We start from the raw sequence: 18,683 nt of genomic DNA on the forward strand, positions 1-18,683 counted from the left end.
ATATCAGAAATATTTTCATTAAGCTTACTTCTTTTACTCATCACCTAAGCTACTTACTTATAGCTAATTCACAACAACCTTTAACAAACTAACAGCTTCTAGAAACTCTTTCCTAACAGACTTGACATGTATACTAACTACATGCATCAGCTACATTCCAGCTCCCATGCATAACATGCATGAACTGCTCTATCATATGCACAACAACCCTAGCTACCTTAAGTATCTCAACACCGACAGACCCACTCTTTCATTCACTCTTCGAATGTTATTGGTAGAGATGTGGATAAAGAGAACATGATTGATCTCTTGATGAAACCCAGTGAGGATGGGAACATCCCTATCATTCCCATTGTTGGAATTGGGGGTCTAGGGAAAACAACACTTACTCAAATTGGTTTATAATGATTATGGAGTTGCCAAATCTTTACCATTGAAGATATGGATCTGTTAGATTCCTCAAGATGATCATTCAATCTATAAGTAAAGGAGAAAGATGTGATGATTTAACAGTCCAAGCCTTGCATACTTGTTTGAGAAATCTTTTGCATGATGAGAAGTTTTTGCTGGTTCTAGATGACGTGTGGAATGAAAATCGTGTTAAATGGATTGAGTTAAGGGATTTATTAAGATCAAGGGGTGATTTATCCGAAAGTAAGATCATTGTGACTACTCGGAGCTTGAAGGTTGCCTCGATAATTAGTTCAACTCGTCCTTATGAATTGAAAGGTCTCCCTCTTGAAGAATGTTTGACTTTGTTTACAAAATGGGCTTTCAACGACGGTGATGAGAGCCGGTATCCTAATCTCATGAGAATCGGGGAGGAAATGGTGAAGAAATGCAAAGGGGTTCCATTGGCAGTGAGAACATTGGGAAGCCTACTGTTTTCGAAAACTGATGCATCCGAATGGATTTCTATAAGAGATAGTGAAATATGGAGACTCGAGCAAAGCAAGAACGATATCTTACCGGTGTTGAAGTTGAGTTATAATCATTTGCCATCTTATTTGCAACGATGTCTTGCTTTTTTGTCCTTAAATAGAAAGGATGAGATCTATAACAGTAATGAAGTCATCATATTTTGGATGGCAAATGGATTACTTGAGCATCCAAAGCAAAATCAAGAGTGGGAGGCTGTCGGTGATCGGCATTTAGACGAGTTACGGTCAAGGTGCCTCATCCAAAAAGAGAAGGATTATGGCATGTATTCTACCTTCAAAATGCATGGTTTGATACATGATCTTGCACTGGATGTATCACAAAGAGAGTGCAAAACGGTGAATTCCCCAACAGAGCTTGTTGATATAAATGTACGACATTTATCATTTATCGATGAGAAGCTGCTAAAAGTTCCACGCTTGAAGAAATCGAAAAATGTTCGAACAGTTATCATCTGGGAGGTTATAGAGGATTCTCTTATAAATCTCTGTATCTCAAAATTCAAGTATCTTCGAGTACTACGTTTATGTGATTCATATTTGACAGTTTTACCTGATTCCATCGGCACCTTGAAGCACTTACGAGACCTCGACTTGACCAATGGCCGTAATATTCGAAAACTTTCGAGATCTTTCGATCAGCTTCGGAGCTTGCAAGCATTGAGAACGAGGAGTGTTCCTTTAATGCAAAAACATGGAAAGTTTGTCTGTGCTTCGATATTTAGAAATAACTATTAAAGCTTCGCATTTGAAAGAGATTTGAGCAGGATGTTGGACTTCGCTTCAACACCTTGCCTTTTATGAATGTGACAATTTAGAATGCTTATTTGAAGGAATGCAGCATCTCACATCACTTCGAAGACTTGTTCTGGATGGTTGTCCTAAACTTGTTTCGTTGCCAAGGAGCCTGAAATTTCTAACTAAATTAGAAGACCTATGTGTATCCTGCTGCAAAAATATAGACTTAGAAATGGAACCAGAGGAGGAAGAAGATAAAACCCTTAAAACTTTCGTGGTCTCGGATTCAGACGGCTTCACGGATTTGCCACTAAGCTTATGAACTGCTACTTTTTTAGGGAGCTTTCCATTGTCAAACTCTTGCTTAATGACTATATGTTTTGGTTTGTAACTTTTAATTTTTAATATCCTACAGTATTTATAAATTCCAATGTTATCTGTTGGGCACTCTTTTCCCCTCATAGGACTAGAAGGGATTTTTAATGAGACATTTCTTTCAAATAAATAAATATATTCCTATGTATTATATTCTGTTCTTCTCTGAGGCTTCTTTCAAAGAACAGGAAAAATCATTACAGGTTGTACTGCAACATATTTGTGTTGCTTTGAATCTTCTTCATGGTCAAAAAAAAAAAACCCTTCACTACGTACTTTATCTGGCAGATTTTTTCTAGGTATCTAAATTATTTTAACCAATCAAAGTTGGTTGCACAAGACGATAGGTTTTGCATAGTATTCAGCTTAGCAACAGGGGCAAATGTCTCCTGGTAGTCCATAAGTGAATACTTGTTTTGTACCTCACAGTTGAACCTTCAACATTTCATTTTTTTTTCGAGGCTCTTCAACATTTCAAGGAATGAGACTTGGAGAGCTTAGACTCTCATCCAATCATTTTTTCGATGCTCTTCTTGACAACTTTTCAATTCTTCCAAGCTTTTGGTACTGCACCTTCATGGCAACTCGCTCGATGGAACTCACCCTGGTGAAATTGGCAATTTTTTGTCTCCTAAACTACTCAACCTCCCCGGCAACCCATTCCTTCAACCATAGGCAAACTAAGCAATCTATATGGGAATGCATTCTAAACCTCACCACCTTCTATCGGAATGCTATCCGAGTTTAAAGGGCTTCATCTTTCTCACAGTCAACTCATAAGTCCCTCAAATTGGTGACATGAGCAGCTTTGAGAAGCTTAATCTCTCCCATAAAAATCTCCAAGGCAAATTAAACAAACAATTGCCACACTAGCCAGCTGAAGCATTTGAAAGGAACTTAGATCTTAGTGGAATCCCTCTTGATGGTTGTTACAAAGCTTGCATCCAGCAAGCATCGATCACTAACTGAAACATCTGCGGTGGTGATATCAGTAACTTTGACTTTAGCTGCAATTGAGTTGCTTCCTAGTAATAAGCAAAGTTATGCTTTCAAAATTATTTTCCAACTAATTTCAGGCTTAAAAGCTTCCTTTCAATCATGGGTTCGGGAGGGGAAATCATCGGCGGAGTTAAAGAAACAGCTGCGGTTTCTTTAACTCAATCCCTCATAGCTTGCAACAAGCAAGAAGCTCTAAATAAAAAACTAAAAAAGCGACACAAATATAAATTCATTACCAATAATCCCAACAACTTTATTACGAGTTTTCCTACATATTGGACATGAAAGTTCACACAAGAAAAGACATCAAACATCGGCATTCGAACTGTCCGACTTAACTAGTTTTCTAGGCACTCTTCTTGCTGCAGAGGTCCTCAATGAGATCTGCAGCATCTTGAACAGTTGTGATGCTCTGTGCATTGTCTTCTTCGACAGTGATTCCAAATTCTTCCTCCAGTCCCATCACAATCTCAACCTGAAATGGTGTTCTAACTATTATAACACAAACTACAAGTAATGCTTTTTCAAGTTAAAAAAAACACTAATTTAACAAATTCGTGCTCCCCTTGATTTTGCACACTACGTTTATTTGTATAAGATTAAATCGAGGAAAGAACGTCAAAGGGTTAAAGAGATAGGAGAGTACCGTATCGAGAGAATCAGCTCCAAGATCAAGAAATGTCGATTCGCCGGTGATTGGTTTGTCATCTTCTACAGCTAGTTGTTTCCTTACTACTTCACAAACTTTATCCAGAGTCTCTTTTTTGGCCTGTACAATGACATTTAGCTCAGGGCGTCATCTTTATGTTGTTCATCATCAGTATAACTGTCATTTCTGCATAAATCTATGGACCATGACTAGGATATTTACAGCAAACCCTTCATATGACAGAGAAGATGACATTATTTTAATACTCATGTAGGCATGATAAGTATGACAGAGAAAACATACAGTTTAATGATATTTTTTTGAAACTCCAATTGAAGTATATATATATATATATATATATATATATTGTAATAGGGGAAGTGTATTCTCATGATCACTACCACATCTACAATAGGAAGTACTACAGAAACTAATATCATTGTATTCAGTGAGAAACATACAGCACAGCTAATCTGCAAGCGAGCAGGCATTGGGCGCATTGTAAATGAGAGGCTGCTTCTTCCCTGCTTCATAAATGAACCCAATTTCAACCCAGAACCCAATTTCAACCCAGAAACCCTGCTTGAAGCCTGTCAAAAGACGTTCAACAGCATAAAAATCAGCAAATAATTTACATAAAAAGAATAGTTCTGGAAGAAACAACAATCTTCCAAGGTAGATCAACACCTTATTCCAAGCAAAACAGAAACTTTACTTTTGCACATCAATCCCAAGTCCATATGTACTAATAATATTTCATAAGCACTAGAAATATCTTTCTACTAAAGTCATATGTCACCATACGAGAATTCTCATGGTACTGAAGTTTCCATCTTTACCATATATTATGTCATTCGTATGTGATGTTCCATGTTATTATCGCAATAATTCCATAAAATATCATGTCCAGAAAAAAGCAAAAATTCAATACCGCAAACTTTCTTAAAAGGGAATTATACCCAGAATCTATTGTTTTCCTCCCTAGAACAACTTATTGAGATGCAAAACACAGATCTCCTTTCGGTTAGTTGCTTTTTACTCTCTACCCAAGAACAGAATTGACTATGGAAGAACGACTAACCAAAACGCAACACCAAATCAGCATAAATCCTTTATTATACATGCAAGTGAAAACATTTCTTATGTTCTCGATAACAATTAGAATTAAAAAAAATTAATTACTTGCATCCCAATAAAATCAAAGAAAAAAAACGAAAGAAAAAATCCAAAAAAAGATAATAGAACAAAACAAAAATAAGGAAATTTCAAATCCCAGATTAACCCGATCAAATCATCCATGATGGAAGTTGAACTAAAAAAATGAACAGCAAAGCCTCAGTAACAGCAATAATCCCAGCATTAGACTAAAATCCATAAAAAAATAAAATCAGAAAACAGATCAACTGAACAACAACCAGATCGAGCAAAAAAAATACCCAACAAACAAACAAATAACAAAGAATAAGAGTAATAAACGAGTTAGTAGCTACAAAGAAAGAAGAGAGAAGAAGTACAAGGGTGTTGCGAGGTTGCATGGTGATCAATGAGACAGCCATGGATGCCATTAGAGAGGATGTTGAGATACGATAGGAAGGAAATGAGAAACGGCGGAGAGATCGAGGAGAGTGTGGGTAAGAAGATGAGTGGAGTGATCTGAGGGTTTAAGATTGGTTTTTATAGTATTGACAACAAGAGTTGGAATCTTGTGTTGCACTGCGCATGGCACATGGGGAAATAGATCCACTGAGACTGTTTTTATTTTATTTATGGTAAATCATATCATTAAATTTTAATTTTTTAATTATGTTATAGGATCTTTATATTGTTAACATATGTATCAAAATGATTTCGTTTTGATGAAATGTCTACATTGATAATCGTCAGTTATAATAATATATAGTCGTTAATCATATTATCGTATCGTTAATGATTTAGTGGTATAATGGTATAATTAAAGAAAAAAATTAAAATATAATTTTATAAGTGATAAAATTAAAAATTTAATAATATGAACCATACTATGTATCTCTGTTAATTTTAAAATTTTGAATTTTAAATGACATATTTTATTAAACATGTAAATATACATACACAAAATAATAATAATTTAATTTTTTTTTAGAAAGAACCGTTGGCTTCAATATAAAAAAAAATAAAAGGTACAAAACACAGTCCCCAAAAACAAAAGCAAAGAACATAGTTCCCTAAACAGTCGGTGGAAAGCAAAAAACCGAGAAAAACAAAAGCCAGAAGGAAAAGTGAAAAACCAGCTCAAAAGACACTTTATCAAAGTGAGAAGCCAACCATTCGACCCAGCTTCTAAAAAACCAGATGAAGAGCGATGAAACGAACGCCGCAGGAATGAAACAAAGAGCTCGTGGATCCAAAGAGAGCAGCAAAACCTCCAAACCAAGAAAAGCTATGGAGGGTCAGAAAATCGAGAGTCCACTGCCAATTGCGCTTCCACGATCGGGGGGCCTCTTCTACCCAAAACTGGTCCTCTGTACCAAAGTCTTCCCCAGTAGCTACCAGGTGAGCGGCCCGGAGAGAAATGGTAAGAACATGCATGCAGCTCCCTATCCCGACCCTTTGCTTCAGAAATGAAGGCACTAATCATGGACATATCGTTTGCTGTATCAGCTAATTTAGAAATCACAGAGAGACAGTCACCCTCAAAGATTACTCGGTGAAAACTCATGTCCACCGACAGCTCGATTGCATGAACAGCGGCCACCGCCTCAGCTGCGAAAGCCGAGGTAACCCTCTGAATTCTCCGACGACATGCACCCATAATTTGGGCTTCACTGGTGCGAATTGTGACACCTGACCAGGCAGTATTGGATAAAATGTTGAAGCTAGCATCGAAATTTGCTTTCACCCAATGAGAGGCTATGTTGCACTGATATGGATTCGGGGGAAGGATACGGGGACGAGAACGGGGACATGAAAGTGTAATTTATAAAATTACAAGGTACGAAGACGGTAAGAAAACGGTATATAAAATAATTTTAAAATTATAAATAGATGTAAAAAATTATAAATAAAGTTAAATATCAAGACTCAAATCACTATATTAAGTTTAGAACAATAAAATTTATAAACAAATCACAATATTAAAATGTCAAATCTCAATATTCAAATCACAATATTAATTCTAGAATAATAAAATCTATAATCAAATCATAATATTAAAGTGTCAAATCTTAAGACTGAAAACATAATATTAAGTATAGAAAAATATTAAACAACACAAATCAAACATTGTTAACATCTCCTAATAAATCAAAAGTATCTCCACTAACATCCCACATCTTGGTTTTTTTCATCCTCATATTGACTAGAACTCCTTAATAAAAGAAGAAAAATGTAGTGGATGTAAACTAAATCTTCAGCGCGACTCGAATTACTTGGGTTTTGTGAGAGTGGATTGTCCATGACAAGATCAGGGGAATTACTTCATCCATTCTTGAGAACATGCGGATCCAGTAGCAGCCGTCTCCTCAATCCAGCGTATCTAGATTTCAGTAGAAAAAAAGAACAGAGATTTGAATCCATAACAGTTAGTTTTTAGTTCCTAAAGACGTGAAGAAAGAAGAAAAACAATCAATTGCAAGTTAATGAAATTTTTTAAAAAATGGACATTAAAAACAGAAGTTTATTATTACCTTCGGCGAGAATCAGCAGTTTCCCTGCGAAGATCATCAAGTGAAAGAGAACGAGGTAAAATACCCAGATTAAGACGACATCGGACGCTTCTCAAAGAACCAAGGGTACGATTCTCCGCCGAGACAACATAGGTCAACGACGGCAAAATGGCATCCCGGGGACGCATGTGCTAGTCACATGCCATCCCCGAAACATTCCCAGTGAATACCGAAACGTCCTTCGTATCGTTCGGCCGTACCCTGCCACCGTGGCCGATACGTACCCCGATCGTTTCTGTTCCGTCCTCGTGCCAGGGACGTTTCGGGTACTTGAAACGACCTTCCTCTGCCGTCCCCGTGCAACATAGATGAGAGGGCGGGGGACCAGCGAGAGACAGAAGGCGGTGTAGCTGGGTAGAGACGTTCATTAACAGAAGCAAATTCCCGACAGTGAGCTTTAATAAAGGTAACTAAATCCACATCTCTAAACCGTTTACCTTCATGGTAGTGTAGATTACAAGCATACCATAACGCCCATATAGTAACAAGGATAATAAGTCTCTACTCTTGATGACAGTGAGATAGTAACCAATCAAGCCAATAGTAAAAATCAGAAGAGTTCAGACTAGCATCCCAATGGATATCCAGAGTCACCCAAACTGAACTTGCTAGCCTACAATCTCTACTGATATGAGTGTTAGTCTCATTCACCCCAACACAGTTAGGACAGTAGGGATCTCTAACCAAACGTCGGGCATATAAATATTGCTTAGAAGGAATAAAATTACGAATAAACTTCCAAACCTAAATTTTGATTTTCCTTTGACACGAGCACGCCCAAAAACGATTTAAAAAGGCGGACAAGGCAGAGAAGTCTCATTCGGACTGGAGTAAGAGGCAGTAACCACTGCGAACACTATAAAGTCTCGATTTCTCACCACACCATACCCGACAATCTTCCTGAGAGAACCTCGAAAGCGGAATGGATAAAAAAAATTCCACATCCTCCTCAACAAAATTTGAAACAATAAAGTCTTCATTCCATTGGTTTGTGGCACTATCAATAAGATCCGAAACTCTTTCAATAGAATTAACTGGAGCAGAAACAATTCGACAAGGCAATCTCCCTGGAAGTCAGAATTTGTTCCAGACAGAGGTAGAGAGGCCTAAACGCACATTCCATTGCAACCCTTTCTCTAGCAAGCCTCTCGAACTCCAAATACTCCTCCATATATAGGATGGATGAGTTCCCAAATCAGTCGTCATAAACTCACTATTGGAAAAATACTTTTCCCGAAGGAGCCTACTCACTAGTGAAGTCGGGTTAGTGAGAATAATCCAACCCTGTTTAGCCAAAAGGGCAATGTTAAATTTGCACATGCTACGAAACCCAAGTCCCCTGTAACACTCATAGCCCATATATATCTCGTAATATGAGTTATAGATGTCACATCAATTCAACTGATTTTTACTGAACTTAAATACTTAAAAATTTTATTGCATTTAATAATTTCTCCTTTTTACTTTAAATTTTTTTTTCTTTTCTTAATCATATAAATTTATAAAGAGAAAATAATTTCAATGATCGAAAATGCTTTATAATATATAATTTTAATCAATTTTTTTTGGATTTGCAAAAATAACCAACAAAATCGCAACGCGATTTCAAATTCATAACTCGAACATAGAAATTTTCGCAATGCGAATTTTGTTTTCGCAGCGAATTTCGCAACATTAATTACCGATATAGGTAAACACAACTATCGCAATGCGAATTTCGTTCTCGCAACGCGAATTTCGATTTTGCAACGCTAATTACCGATATAGGTAAACACAACTATCGCAACGCGAATTTCATTTTCGCGAATTTTGCAACGCGAATTTCATTTTCGCGAATTTCGCAACGCTAATTACCGATATAAGTAAAAAAAACCATCGCAACGCGAATTTCATTTTCGCAACTCGAATTTCGCAAATCAAATTCGCCAATTTATTACTGATATAGGTAAACACGGTAGAAAAAAATCCGGTCAAAAATCCGAATTCGCCAATTTGAAAATTGAGTTGCGAATTTGGTAAATTCGTGTTGCAAAATGTAAAATCTCGCCTCTTAAAGAAAAAATCATTTCGACAGTTCGTTTGTTTGGTTAAAGGTAAACGAAAGAACGAACAAACATGAATATACCCTCGTTCGTGTTTGTTCAATTCATTTACAGTCGTAGATTTAGCAGACTAATTCATACGTGGACTTCGCAACTGGGATGTCCTAGGTTGAAAACCACTCCAGTGCATTTTATGTCCTTTAGTTTTTTTTCTTTAAGAGGCGAGATTTTATATTTCACAATACAAATTTGTCAAATTCGTAACTCAGTTTTCAAATTGTCGAATTCGAATTTTTCTACCATGTTTACCTATTTCGGTAATTGAGTTGCGAAATTGGTTGCGAAATTCGCGTTGCGAAAACGAAATTCGCGTTGCGAAAACGAAATTCGCGTTGCGATAGTTGTGTTTACCTATATCGATAATTAGCGTTGCGAAAATTTCTATGTTCGCGTTGCGAATTTGGAAACTGTGTTGCGAAATAGGAGTTCGCGTTGCGATTTTGTTGGTTATTTTTGCAAATCAAAAAAAAGTTGGTTAAAATCGTATATTATAAAGTAGTTTCGGTCACTGAAGTTATTTTCTCATTTATAAAATATTGTTTGATCATTGAAAACTAATATGATTTCAGTCAGCAATTAGGCAGTTCAGTGTTGTTCATATCCAAATACAACTGTCTAATATCGCTTGATTTTAACCCATTTAAAATATAACATTTATAATATTCACTCATAAATATGATTAATACTAAAATTAGACAAAACTAAAGAAAATAATCATAATTACTATTACAAACCCTTTTAAAAATAAATATGATAAAGCAGCTCATCAGATATAATGTACATGTCACTAATAAGTCAAAGTTAGGATGTCTTACTGATACTGTCAGTAGGTTTGATTTTGCATAAGATGCTGGCAAGCTCCTCACCTCACGATCTCTACTTTTTTCGAACCTACGCATGAAAATCATCACGTGCTAAGTAAAACTTAGTGAGGCAGAAATATAACTAAAAAGTAAAATCCATAAAATATAAGCAATAAATTGTAATTTAAATAAAAATATTAAAACTTCAAACCCTGCTAGTCAAGTCATTTTTCCTTCTGAAAACCTGAAAAATCATCGTCTCATGATTTATCAAAAATCATGTAATTTATCATCGAATATCATAAATAACTTTTGTTCTTTTCATTCGAAAATGTTCCAAAACTTTCTTTTCAATTCTATGTTCCTTTCTTTCATATATTGCCATAACTTTCACATTTACTATCATAGTCCAATGTATATGTAAGAGAATATAAGGTATGTGAGTTTAAGGTGCGCACTAGGCACAACACGGTGCCGAATCATAATTAAAATTGAGATATGATGCACTTCAGTGCAATCATAACCTGGACGAGCACCAACGGTGCTGAACATTGATACACGAATGTACCAAAGCTGAACTGATAACTGAACATTGATATACAAATATACCAAAGATGAAATGATAAGTATTCACTTAATGGCATGCCAAATGTACCTACGACTCTCAATGCAACATACAATGAACTTATATTTATCATCATAAAATCATGTATTAATCTGTAATATATATATTTTGTAATTATATGATAACTGTAAATCATCTGATAACTGAAAATCATATGATAACTGTAAATATTTAGAATTAATCATCATAAATATCATACTTGGGCAGTTCATACCCAAAATAATTCATAAAACTTGATGAATTTGTTTATAGAAATATTTCATACTAAAATTTATGAATCATACTGGAAAATAAAATGAGGTTGACTTATTGCAAGTCGTCCTCGACTATAATAATTAAAGAAACAAAATGCACTCACTTTAACACTTTATTATTTTTATTATTATTATTAAATCAAAATATAAGCATCACTAAGCTTAAGATGTAAATCCTTTACTTTCCACTACTTTCAATATATAATTTATCAAAATTTCATATTCTAGCAGTTTGCACTACCTTCAAACAAATATTATTTTGTATTAATTAATATACTAAAAAATTATTCTGCTTGCACTAATAAAAACCAAACTCGAATATAAATCTAGCCATCTAAGGCACTCCATCTAGTTCCACTTGTACAATTTATAGCGAAATTTCAAAGTTAACTGAAAGAAGTTATTTCAGGCAGAATCTGATGTCCTGTTTTCTGACCTATAATCGATTAAAAATTCATATTCTTTTGTGTACATCACGAAATTAGTCACCGTCTATTTTAAAAGAAGATAGACTTATATATGAATCTAACGATATATATATCATCCTCTAATCAATTATGTATAATTTATGGTGAATTTCTAAACTCACTATTCAAATTCTAATTTCTAGACAACTTTCCTTAATTAACATCCTTAGCTTAATTTCATAATTCTGTAAGCTTAATAAATGAACCTTTAGGCTAGAATCACAATTCAAATAACATTAGGAGTCACTTCTTACCGTAGTAACTCCGTCACTAGCTCATCGCAAGCCAATGTTTATACGATAATACAAACACGAATTAAATGCACTCACATTTGCCTTCCCGTCGAATCTCCTCCTCGGTTATCTTCTCAATTTCCTTACTTTTTCCTTCTTTTTCGAGTTACTTGGATCACTAGATTTATTGAGGTTTGACGAAGTTATATAATAACATAAAATGTTCAAGGTATATGTCAGTATTAAACTAATATAATCTAAGCGTAAATATAAAATTCGATAGAAATAAAAACGATACTTAAATCAATATAAAACTAAATCATACTCCCATCAAAATTTCAAACTTCTCAAAATATTTCCTTTCCAAAAATATATATATTTCCATTATCAACCCTTCAACTTTTGCTAATTGCACAATCAAACCACTAATTATAAATTCTTTCTAGAATTCACCTTAACTTCCCATTAAACTCATAATAGCCTTTCACTATTATGGTCATGTCACATTAATTACATAAAATTTCCAGCACCTTAATAAAATATTCAAATCAACACTTGAATATTTAGAAACTTACAATTGCATCCTTAACTTTTTGAAAATTTTCAATTTCAACTACCCAACTTGATAAACTTTAAATTCAATCCCAACTCAACATTTAAACTCACAAATCAGCACATAAATAAAATTTCCAGCAATGTATTATTTTACTAAAATGGTACTTTCACATTTAAAAACTTGAAATTAAGTTCCTATATTTCTTAGACCTTTCTAATTCCACCCCTAAATTTTATCTAACTTGCAATTTGGTTCCAACCAACTTTGCAACTTAATTTTCCAGCATCTTAATACTAAATATTATCATTGAATACTCCAAATATCACATTTATACAATAATGTCCCACAATTATCAAAACTTGTAAATTAACCTTTTTTCTAACTCAAGGCTCTAAATTGATCCTAATTGATCTCCAAGTCTCTTATAACACTTCTAATATCAATTCTAAACCATAGGGGAATTTTTCAATATTTTCCTCTAATTTTCCCCAATTGGTCGAATATCACTATGTACTTAGGGTGAACTTTTCATTAAATTTCAAGCATGAATTCAACTTCCTTATATTAAATTCATGCTATTCTAACCATAACAACATCCAATTACATCAAAATCCCAACATTTCCAAGAACCCTAATTAAACCAAATGGTATACAAACATGTATACATCAATTAATCATCATACATGTCTTGAATTAATCTCCAACATCACTAACATGAAAATCCTTCATCAATTCTTCAAAATCCATAAACCCTTTATAAACCCTAACTTCCAAACTCGTCATATAGGCATGTTTACCATGTGATTTCTATACCAAATGATAGAGAATTTCATGAAGATTAATTCTCTATCTAATAACTTAACCCAAAAATCAAGTATATAGCTTCAAAAATCAAAAAGAAAATTTTTAACTTTTTGGCTATGGTGTATTCGGTCCTAAGCTTGAAGATGACTGAAAATGTGGATATTTTCTTGATTATTCTAGTATTTATCAACTAATATACTTGGCTTAATAATATAAAATTCAATTAATGAAAAATCCCCAAAATACTATTAATGAAGCTTGATAATTACCAAGTGCCATTGCATTATCTTCCCTTAAAATATTCCTTGGTCAAAGAAGAATCAACTTGGCTTTGACTTTCTAATTTGGTCATGCAATTTTTGAAAATTGCATTTTAGTCACTAAAATTCCACTATTCGGTCAAATCTGAAAAATTACACTGCTCTGAGCCAAATTTCTCTCTTCTAAAATATGAAAATAATATTTTCCAACAATTTTCTAACATTCTTCTAATTTTCGTAAAATTCTGGTTTGATCCGATTATCCGATTTCAATACCGAACTTTATCGCTTTTAACACAAATCTCGTACTGAAAATCTAATTCCCAAAAAAAATCCTTGTTTTAAACCAAAATTTTCATTTATGAGCTAAAATCTATAACTTTTAAAAATTACATTTTCGGTCCCTTAACTTTTCAAACTTTATTCTTTAGCTACTAAACTTTCAAAAATTTCATTTTAGTCACTAGTCAAAATATGGGGTATTACAATTCCTCCCCCTTAAAGAAAATTGATCCTCAAATTTTCCATACGTATCTACATACTTGAAAAAAACAAATGAGGGAACTCTTTCTTCATATCTTTTTCTCGTTCCTAAATCGCTTCCTCAACTTTATGATTCCACTAAATAACTTTTACTAACGAAATCACCTCATTTATTAGTTCTTTGATTCCATATGCTAAAAATTTTACTGGTTTATTTTCATATAACAAATCTGAATGAATTTTTATTTCCCCTGTATAATCACCTTAAATTATCTAGTTTATACTTTCGAAGCATCGGTACATGGAACACATTATATATTTTATCCCTCTTCAGAAAAATGTTATCGGGTAAATTATCGAACCAATTTTCTTTACCATCTCATACAATCGTAAATCTCGGACTTAACTTCCTTTTATATGCTCGAGTCTCATAACCTTTTTCTAAGGTAAAACTTTGAGAAATACTTTATCATCTCCTAGACATTCAATCAAATCTGACAATACCGATCTTAACATCAACTCTGCAACAAGTATACTATCATTTTTCATTGAAAACTAAATATCTAAAGCACTTATGATCTAGAATGTTTTTCAGCTAAGTGCGTCAACTACTACTTTAGCTTTCTCCAGATTGTAGTCAATAATCACATCATAGTCTTTTTAGAAGCTCAATCCATCTCATTTGCCTTAATTTTAATTTCTTCTGAGTGATCAAATATTTTAAAATCCTATAATATGTATAAATGTAACATCGCTCACCATATAAGTAATAGCGTCATATCTTTAAAGAGAACACTACTGCAGCCAGCTCTAAATCATGTGTTGGATAATTCCATTCGTGTGCCTTTAACTGCCTTGAAGCATAGACTACCACTTCACATTCTTGCATTAAAACATATCCCAAACCATTATAGACGCATCACTGTAGACTACATAATCTTTGCCTGACTCTGGCTGCACTAATATTGGTGCATATGTTAGAATCTTTTTAAGCGTATCGAAGCTTTCTTGGCATTTTTCAGTCCAGACAAATGGTACATCTTTCCTAAGTAGTTTGATAATTGAAGAAGCAATCATTGAGAAATTCTCCACGAATCTCTGATAATAACCTGCTAATCCCAAGAAGCTTCGAATTTTATAAACATTCTTCGGAGTTTTCCACTCCACTATAGCTATACTTTCTTGGAATATACTCTGATTTCTTCTGCTGAAATCACGTGATGCAGTAAAGCGACCACTAGCAGCCAGAATTCGTATTTTGACAACTTAGCATACAACTTCTTATCTTGCAGCACCTGAAGTACAATGCAAAGATGTGCATAATGTTCTTCTTTAGTCTTAGAATATACCAAAATATCATCAATGAAAACGACTACGAACTTATCCAAATATGGTTGAAACACTCGATTCATCAAATCCATAAATGTTGCTGGAGCATTAGTCAATCCAAATGACATGACTACAAACTCACAATAGTCATATCGGGTTCTGAAAGTCATCTTCAAAATATCTTACTCTTTAATCTTTAACTAATAATACTTTGATTGAAGATCAATCTTCAAAGATATTGATGTACCTTTGAGCTAATCAATTCAGTCATCGATATTTGAAAAGGGGCACTTATTCTTTACTGTCACTTTATTCAGTTGACGGTAATCTATATATAACTACATCTATTCATTTTTCTTTTATTAAAGAGTACAAGTATACTACACATAGGGATGGCAAAAAAACCCGAACCCGACGGGGAAAACCGAAAACCGAATTAAACGGGTTGGGTTCGGGGATGATAAACGGGGATGGGGACGGGGACGGGGAAAACCCATTTATTTTAAACGAGGATGGGGACGGGAACGGGTTTGGTAATCCCCGCCCCGATTACCCGATTACCCGCCCCGATTACCCGCCCCGATACCCGACCCGATAAATATTAAAAATAATTATTTATATATATATATAATATTAATAAATTTAATTTAAATAAAAAATATATATTTAATTTAAATATATATATATATACCCGGCCCGATTCCCGGCCCAATACCGACCCAATACCCGGCCCAATACATGTTTAAATAACCGTTTGTGCTAAACGGGGATACCCGTTTCCCCGCGGTTTTCTCCGATTACCCGACGGGGATCCCCGTTTAAATCCCCGTGGTTTTTTAAACGGGGACGGGTACCGGTTTTTTAAACGGGGACGGGGACGGGGGGACCAATACCCGGCCCAAACCTGGCCCGTTGCCATCCCTAACTACACAGGGATACTTTAGGTTTGATAAAATCGCAGTCAAATAACTCCTATAGTTGTACCTTTAACTCTTTGAATTCTATCAAAACTATCTGATATGGGACTATCAAAATTGGCACTTTACCCAAAAAATATAAATTTTAAACCCCACTTCTTGATCAGGAGGTATTCCAGATAATTCATCAGAGGTTACATCTAGACTTTCCCAAACTATCAAAATATTCTCTAATCTAACTTCAGTTGTTCAACTGTCAATTTCACTTACCATGATGATCTCAAATTCATCAAATGACAATTCCATTAAATTTTATAAGGAAATTCCTACTTATCTGTTTTATTTTAACGCTAAGACCCAACAGTTTCGTTGCTATAATAAAATTACTACTCTATCACTCGGAGTCATTCTTCATATACTTTCTCATTTTTATAATCTTGCTCCAATTGCCACAATAGTAAAATCCTTTAAATCTTTCAAATCAATAACTACTCTTTTTTAATCTCATTTTAAATCTTTTAAAAGAATAGCATAATTATCACATGTTTCACTAAAACTTAACTTTCTTTAAACTTTAACAGACAATTTACTTACCTGTAGAAATTCAAGATCATCAATAAGTTCAATACTTTACGGATCCTCCTCAGTCTCTACTTCTCTTATAGTATTTTTAAGCCTTCTGAAAAGTTCTTCTAATTATGTTACCTTATTAAACTCTTGGACGTTTCTTTATCATAATGGAGAAAAAAATCCCTTACTGCTCTAACCCTTCTATGGCGAGATACTAAAGTCCTCCCATATCTATTTGGATCGGTTTTAGTCTCGATTCTGTTTCTAGTATTATCTTCGTTCTTACTCTAATTCTTAACTTTTTAACATCTAACACATACATTTTCTATATTATTAGTAAGGAATAACATCATTAATAAAATCATAAAACCATACCAGATAAGTAATTTTGACATCCTAGTGGCATGTACATATTTCTAACATAACATAAACTTGGTTTAGGCCGAGAATCGACTACACTTTCTGCTCTGATACCAATAAATGTAACACTCATAGCTCATATATGTCTTGTAATACAAGTTATAAATGTCACATCAACTCAACTGACTTTTGGTGAACTTAAATGCTTTAAAATTTTGTTTCATTTATGCTTTAAAACCTTTTTCCTTAATCATATAAATTTATAATTTCCCTTTATGCTTTAAAAACTTTTTCCTTAATAATATAAATTTATAAAATATTGTTTAATCATTGAAAACTAATATGATTTCAGTCAGTAATTAGGCAGTTCAGTGTTGTTCATATCCAAATACAACTTTCTAATATCGCTTGATTTTAAACCATTTAAAATATAACATTTATATTTTTCACTCATAAATACGATTAATACTAAAATTAGACAAAACTAAAGAAAATAATCCTAATTACTATTACAAACCCTTTTAAAAATAAATCTGATAAAGCAACCCAACTTATATAATGTACATGCCACTAATAGTTCAAAGTTAGGATGTCTTACTGGAACTGTCGGTAGGTTTGATTTTGCGTAAGATGCTTGCAAGCTCCTCACTTCACGGTCTGTACTTTATTCGAACCTACGCATGAAAATCATCACGCGCTAAGTAAAACTTAGTGATGCAGAAATATAACTAAAACGTAAAATCCATAAAATATAAGAAATAAACTGTAATTTAAATAAAAACATTAAAACTTCAAACCCGGCTAGTCAAGTCGTTTTTCAGTCTGAAAACTTGAAAAATCATCGTCTCATTATTTTATCAAAAATCATGAAGTTAACATCGAATATCATAAATAACTTTTGTTCTTTTCATTCGAACATGTTTCGAATATCTTAAAAATCATGATTTTGCGTAAGATGTTGTAAAGTTGTTTGGAAGTTGATTTCATTCTTGAATTGAATCAAAATCGAGCAAAATCATGAAAACCTAGATTTAAAGGTTAAAGCATTTGACCATGGTATTGTTGAGTGCAAAAAAATATGGAAAAATTATAAAAGGGATAGAATTGATGTATGAAGTATGTTAAAAGCCTTAGAAAAATTTGGGAAAAAAGTTGGGGGACCAATTCAACAATTTTGTAAAAGTTGTGAATGGTTGTGGAATTGTCTAATAGTTGATGTACCATGCTGGAATTTACTGTTTTGGAATTGAAATAAGTGTTACGATGTGAAATATGACCATTTTGGAAGTTTGAAAAGCTTGGTGATCTAAGTGCAATATTCATATAGTTGGGGTGTTTAAATGTAATTGTACCTTGTAAAAGCACTCGGATGGTAATAGTTTCAGTGCTGGAAATTTTGTATTAAAATTTAAGAGATAAAATGGCGAAGGACCATTTTGTGTAAATTGGAAAAGTTTGTGCCAATATTAAAAGTAATTATTAAGTGTTAAATATTTTGGTAGAAAATAAGTTCAAGT

At 33.7% G+C, this 18,683-nt stretch overlaps 2 protein-coding genes across 2 annotated transcripts; one reads left to right on the forward strand and one right to left on the reverse strand.

Annotated features, from left to right (window-relative positions):
- Positions 1-464: 464 nt before the first annotated feature.
- On the forward strand, positions 465-1,676 carry LOC120205704 (putative disease resistance protein RGA1). Its single transcript, XM_039205540.1, has one exon. It carries the CDS (start codon positions 465-467, stop codon positions 1,674-1,676), a length of 1,212 nt encoding a protein of 403 aa, XP_039061471.1.
- A 1,600-nt stretch (positions 1,677-3,276) lies between these two features.
- LOC120205703 (acyl carrier protein 2, chloroplastic-like) lies at positions 3,277-5,354 on the reverse strand. The gene is made up of 4 exons (XM_039205538.1): positions 5,214-5,354; positions 4,161-4,289; positions 3,697-3,819; positions 3,277-3,525 (listed from the first exon to the last, which is right to left on the reverse strand). The coding sequence occupies exons 1-4, from the start codon at positions 5,262-5,264 to the stop codon at positions 3,397-3,399; spliced, it is 432 nt and encodes a 143-aa protein (XP_039061469.1). The 5' UTR covers positions 5,265-5,354; the 3' UTR covers positions 3,277-3,396.
- Between the last annotated feature and the right edge of the window lie 13,329 nt (positions 5,355-18,683).

Source organism: Hibiscus syriacus, unplaced genomic scaffold (genome assembly GCF_006381635.1).
Source record: "Hibiscus syriacus cultivar Baekdansim isolate YM2019G1 unplaced genomic scaffold, ASM638163v2 tig00012635_pilon, whole genome shotgun sequence".
NCBI lineage: Eukaryota > Viridiplantae > Streptophyta > Magnoliopsida > Malvales > Malvaceae > Hibiscus > Hibiscus syriacus.

Excerpts from the sequence above, each read along its gene's own strand:
- LOC120205704 (XM_039205540.1), top strand. The coding sequence starts at position 465 with ATGATCATTCAATCTATAAGTAAAGGAGAAAGATGTGATGATTTAACA.
- LOC120205703 (XM_039205538.1), bottom strand. The coding sequence starts at position 5,264 with ATGGCATCCATGGCTGTCTCATTGATCACCATGCAACCTCGCAACACC. Across the intron at positions 4,290-5,213 it reads TGCAACCTCGCAACACCCTT|GCTTCAAGCAGGGTTTCTGG; the intron begins GTACTTCTTCTC and ends GTCTTTTGACAG. Across the intron at positions 3,820-4,160 it reads GCTTGCAGATTAGCTGTGCT|GCCAAAAAAGAGACTCTGGA; the intron begins GTATGTTTCTCA and ends GTCATTGTACAG.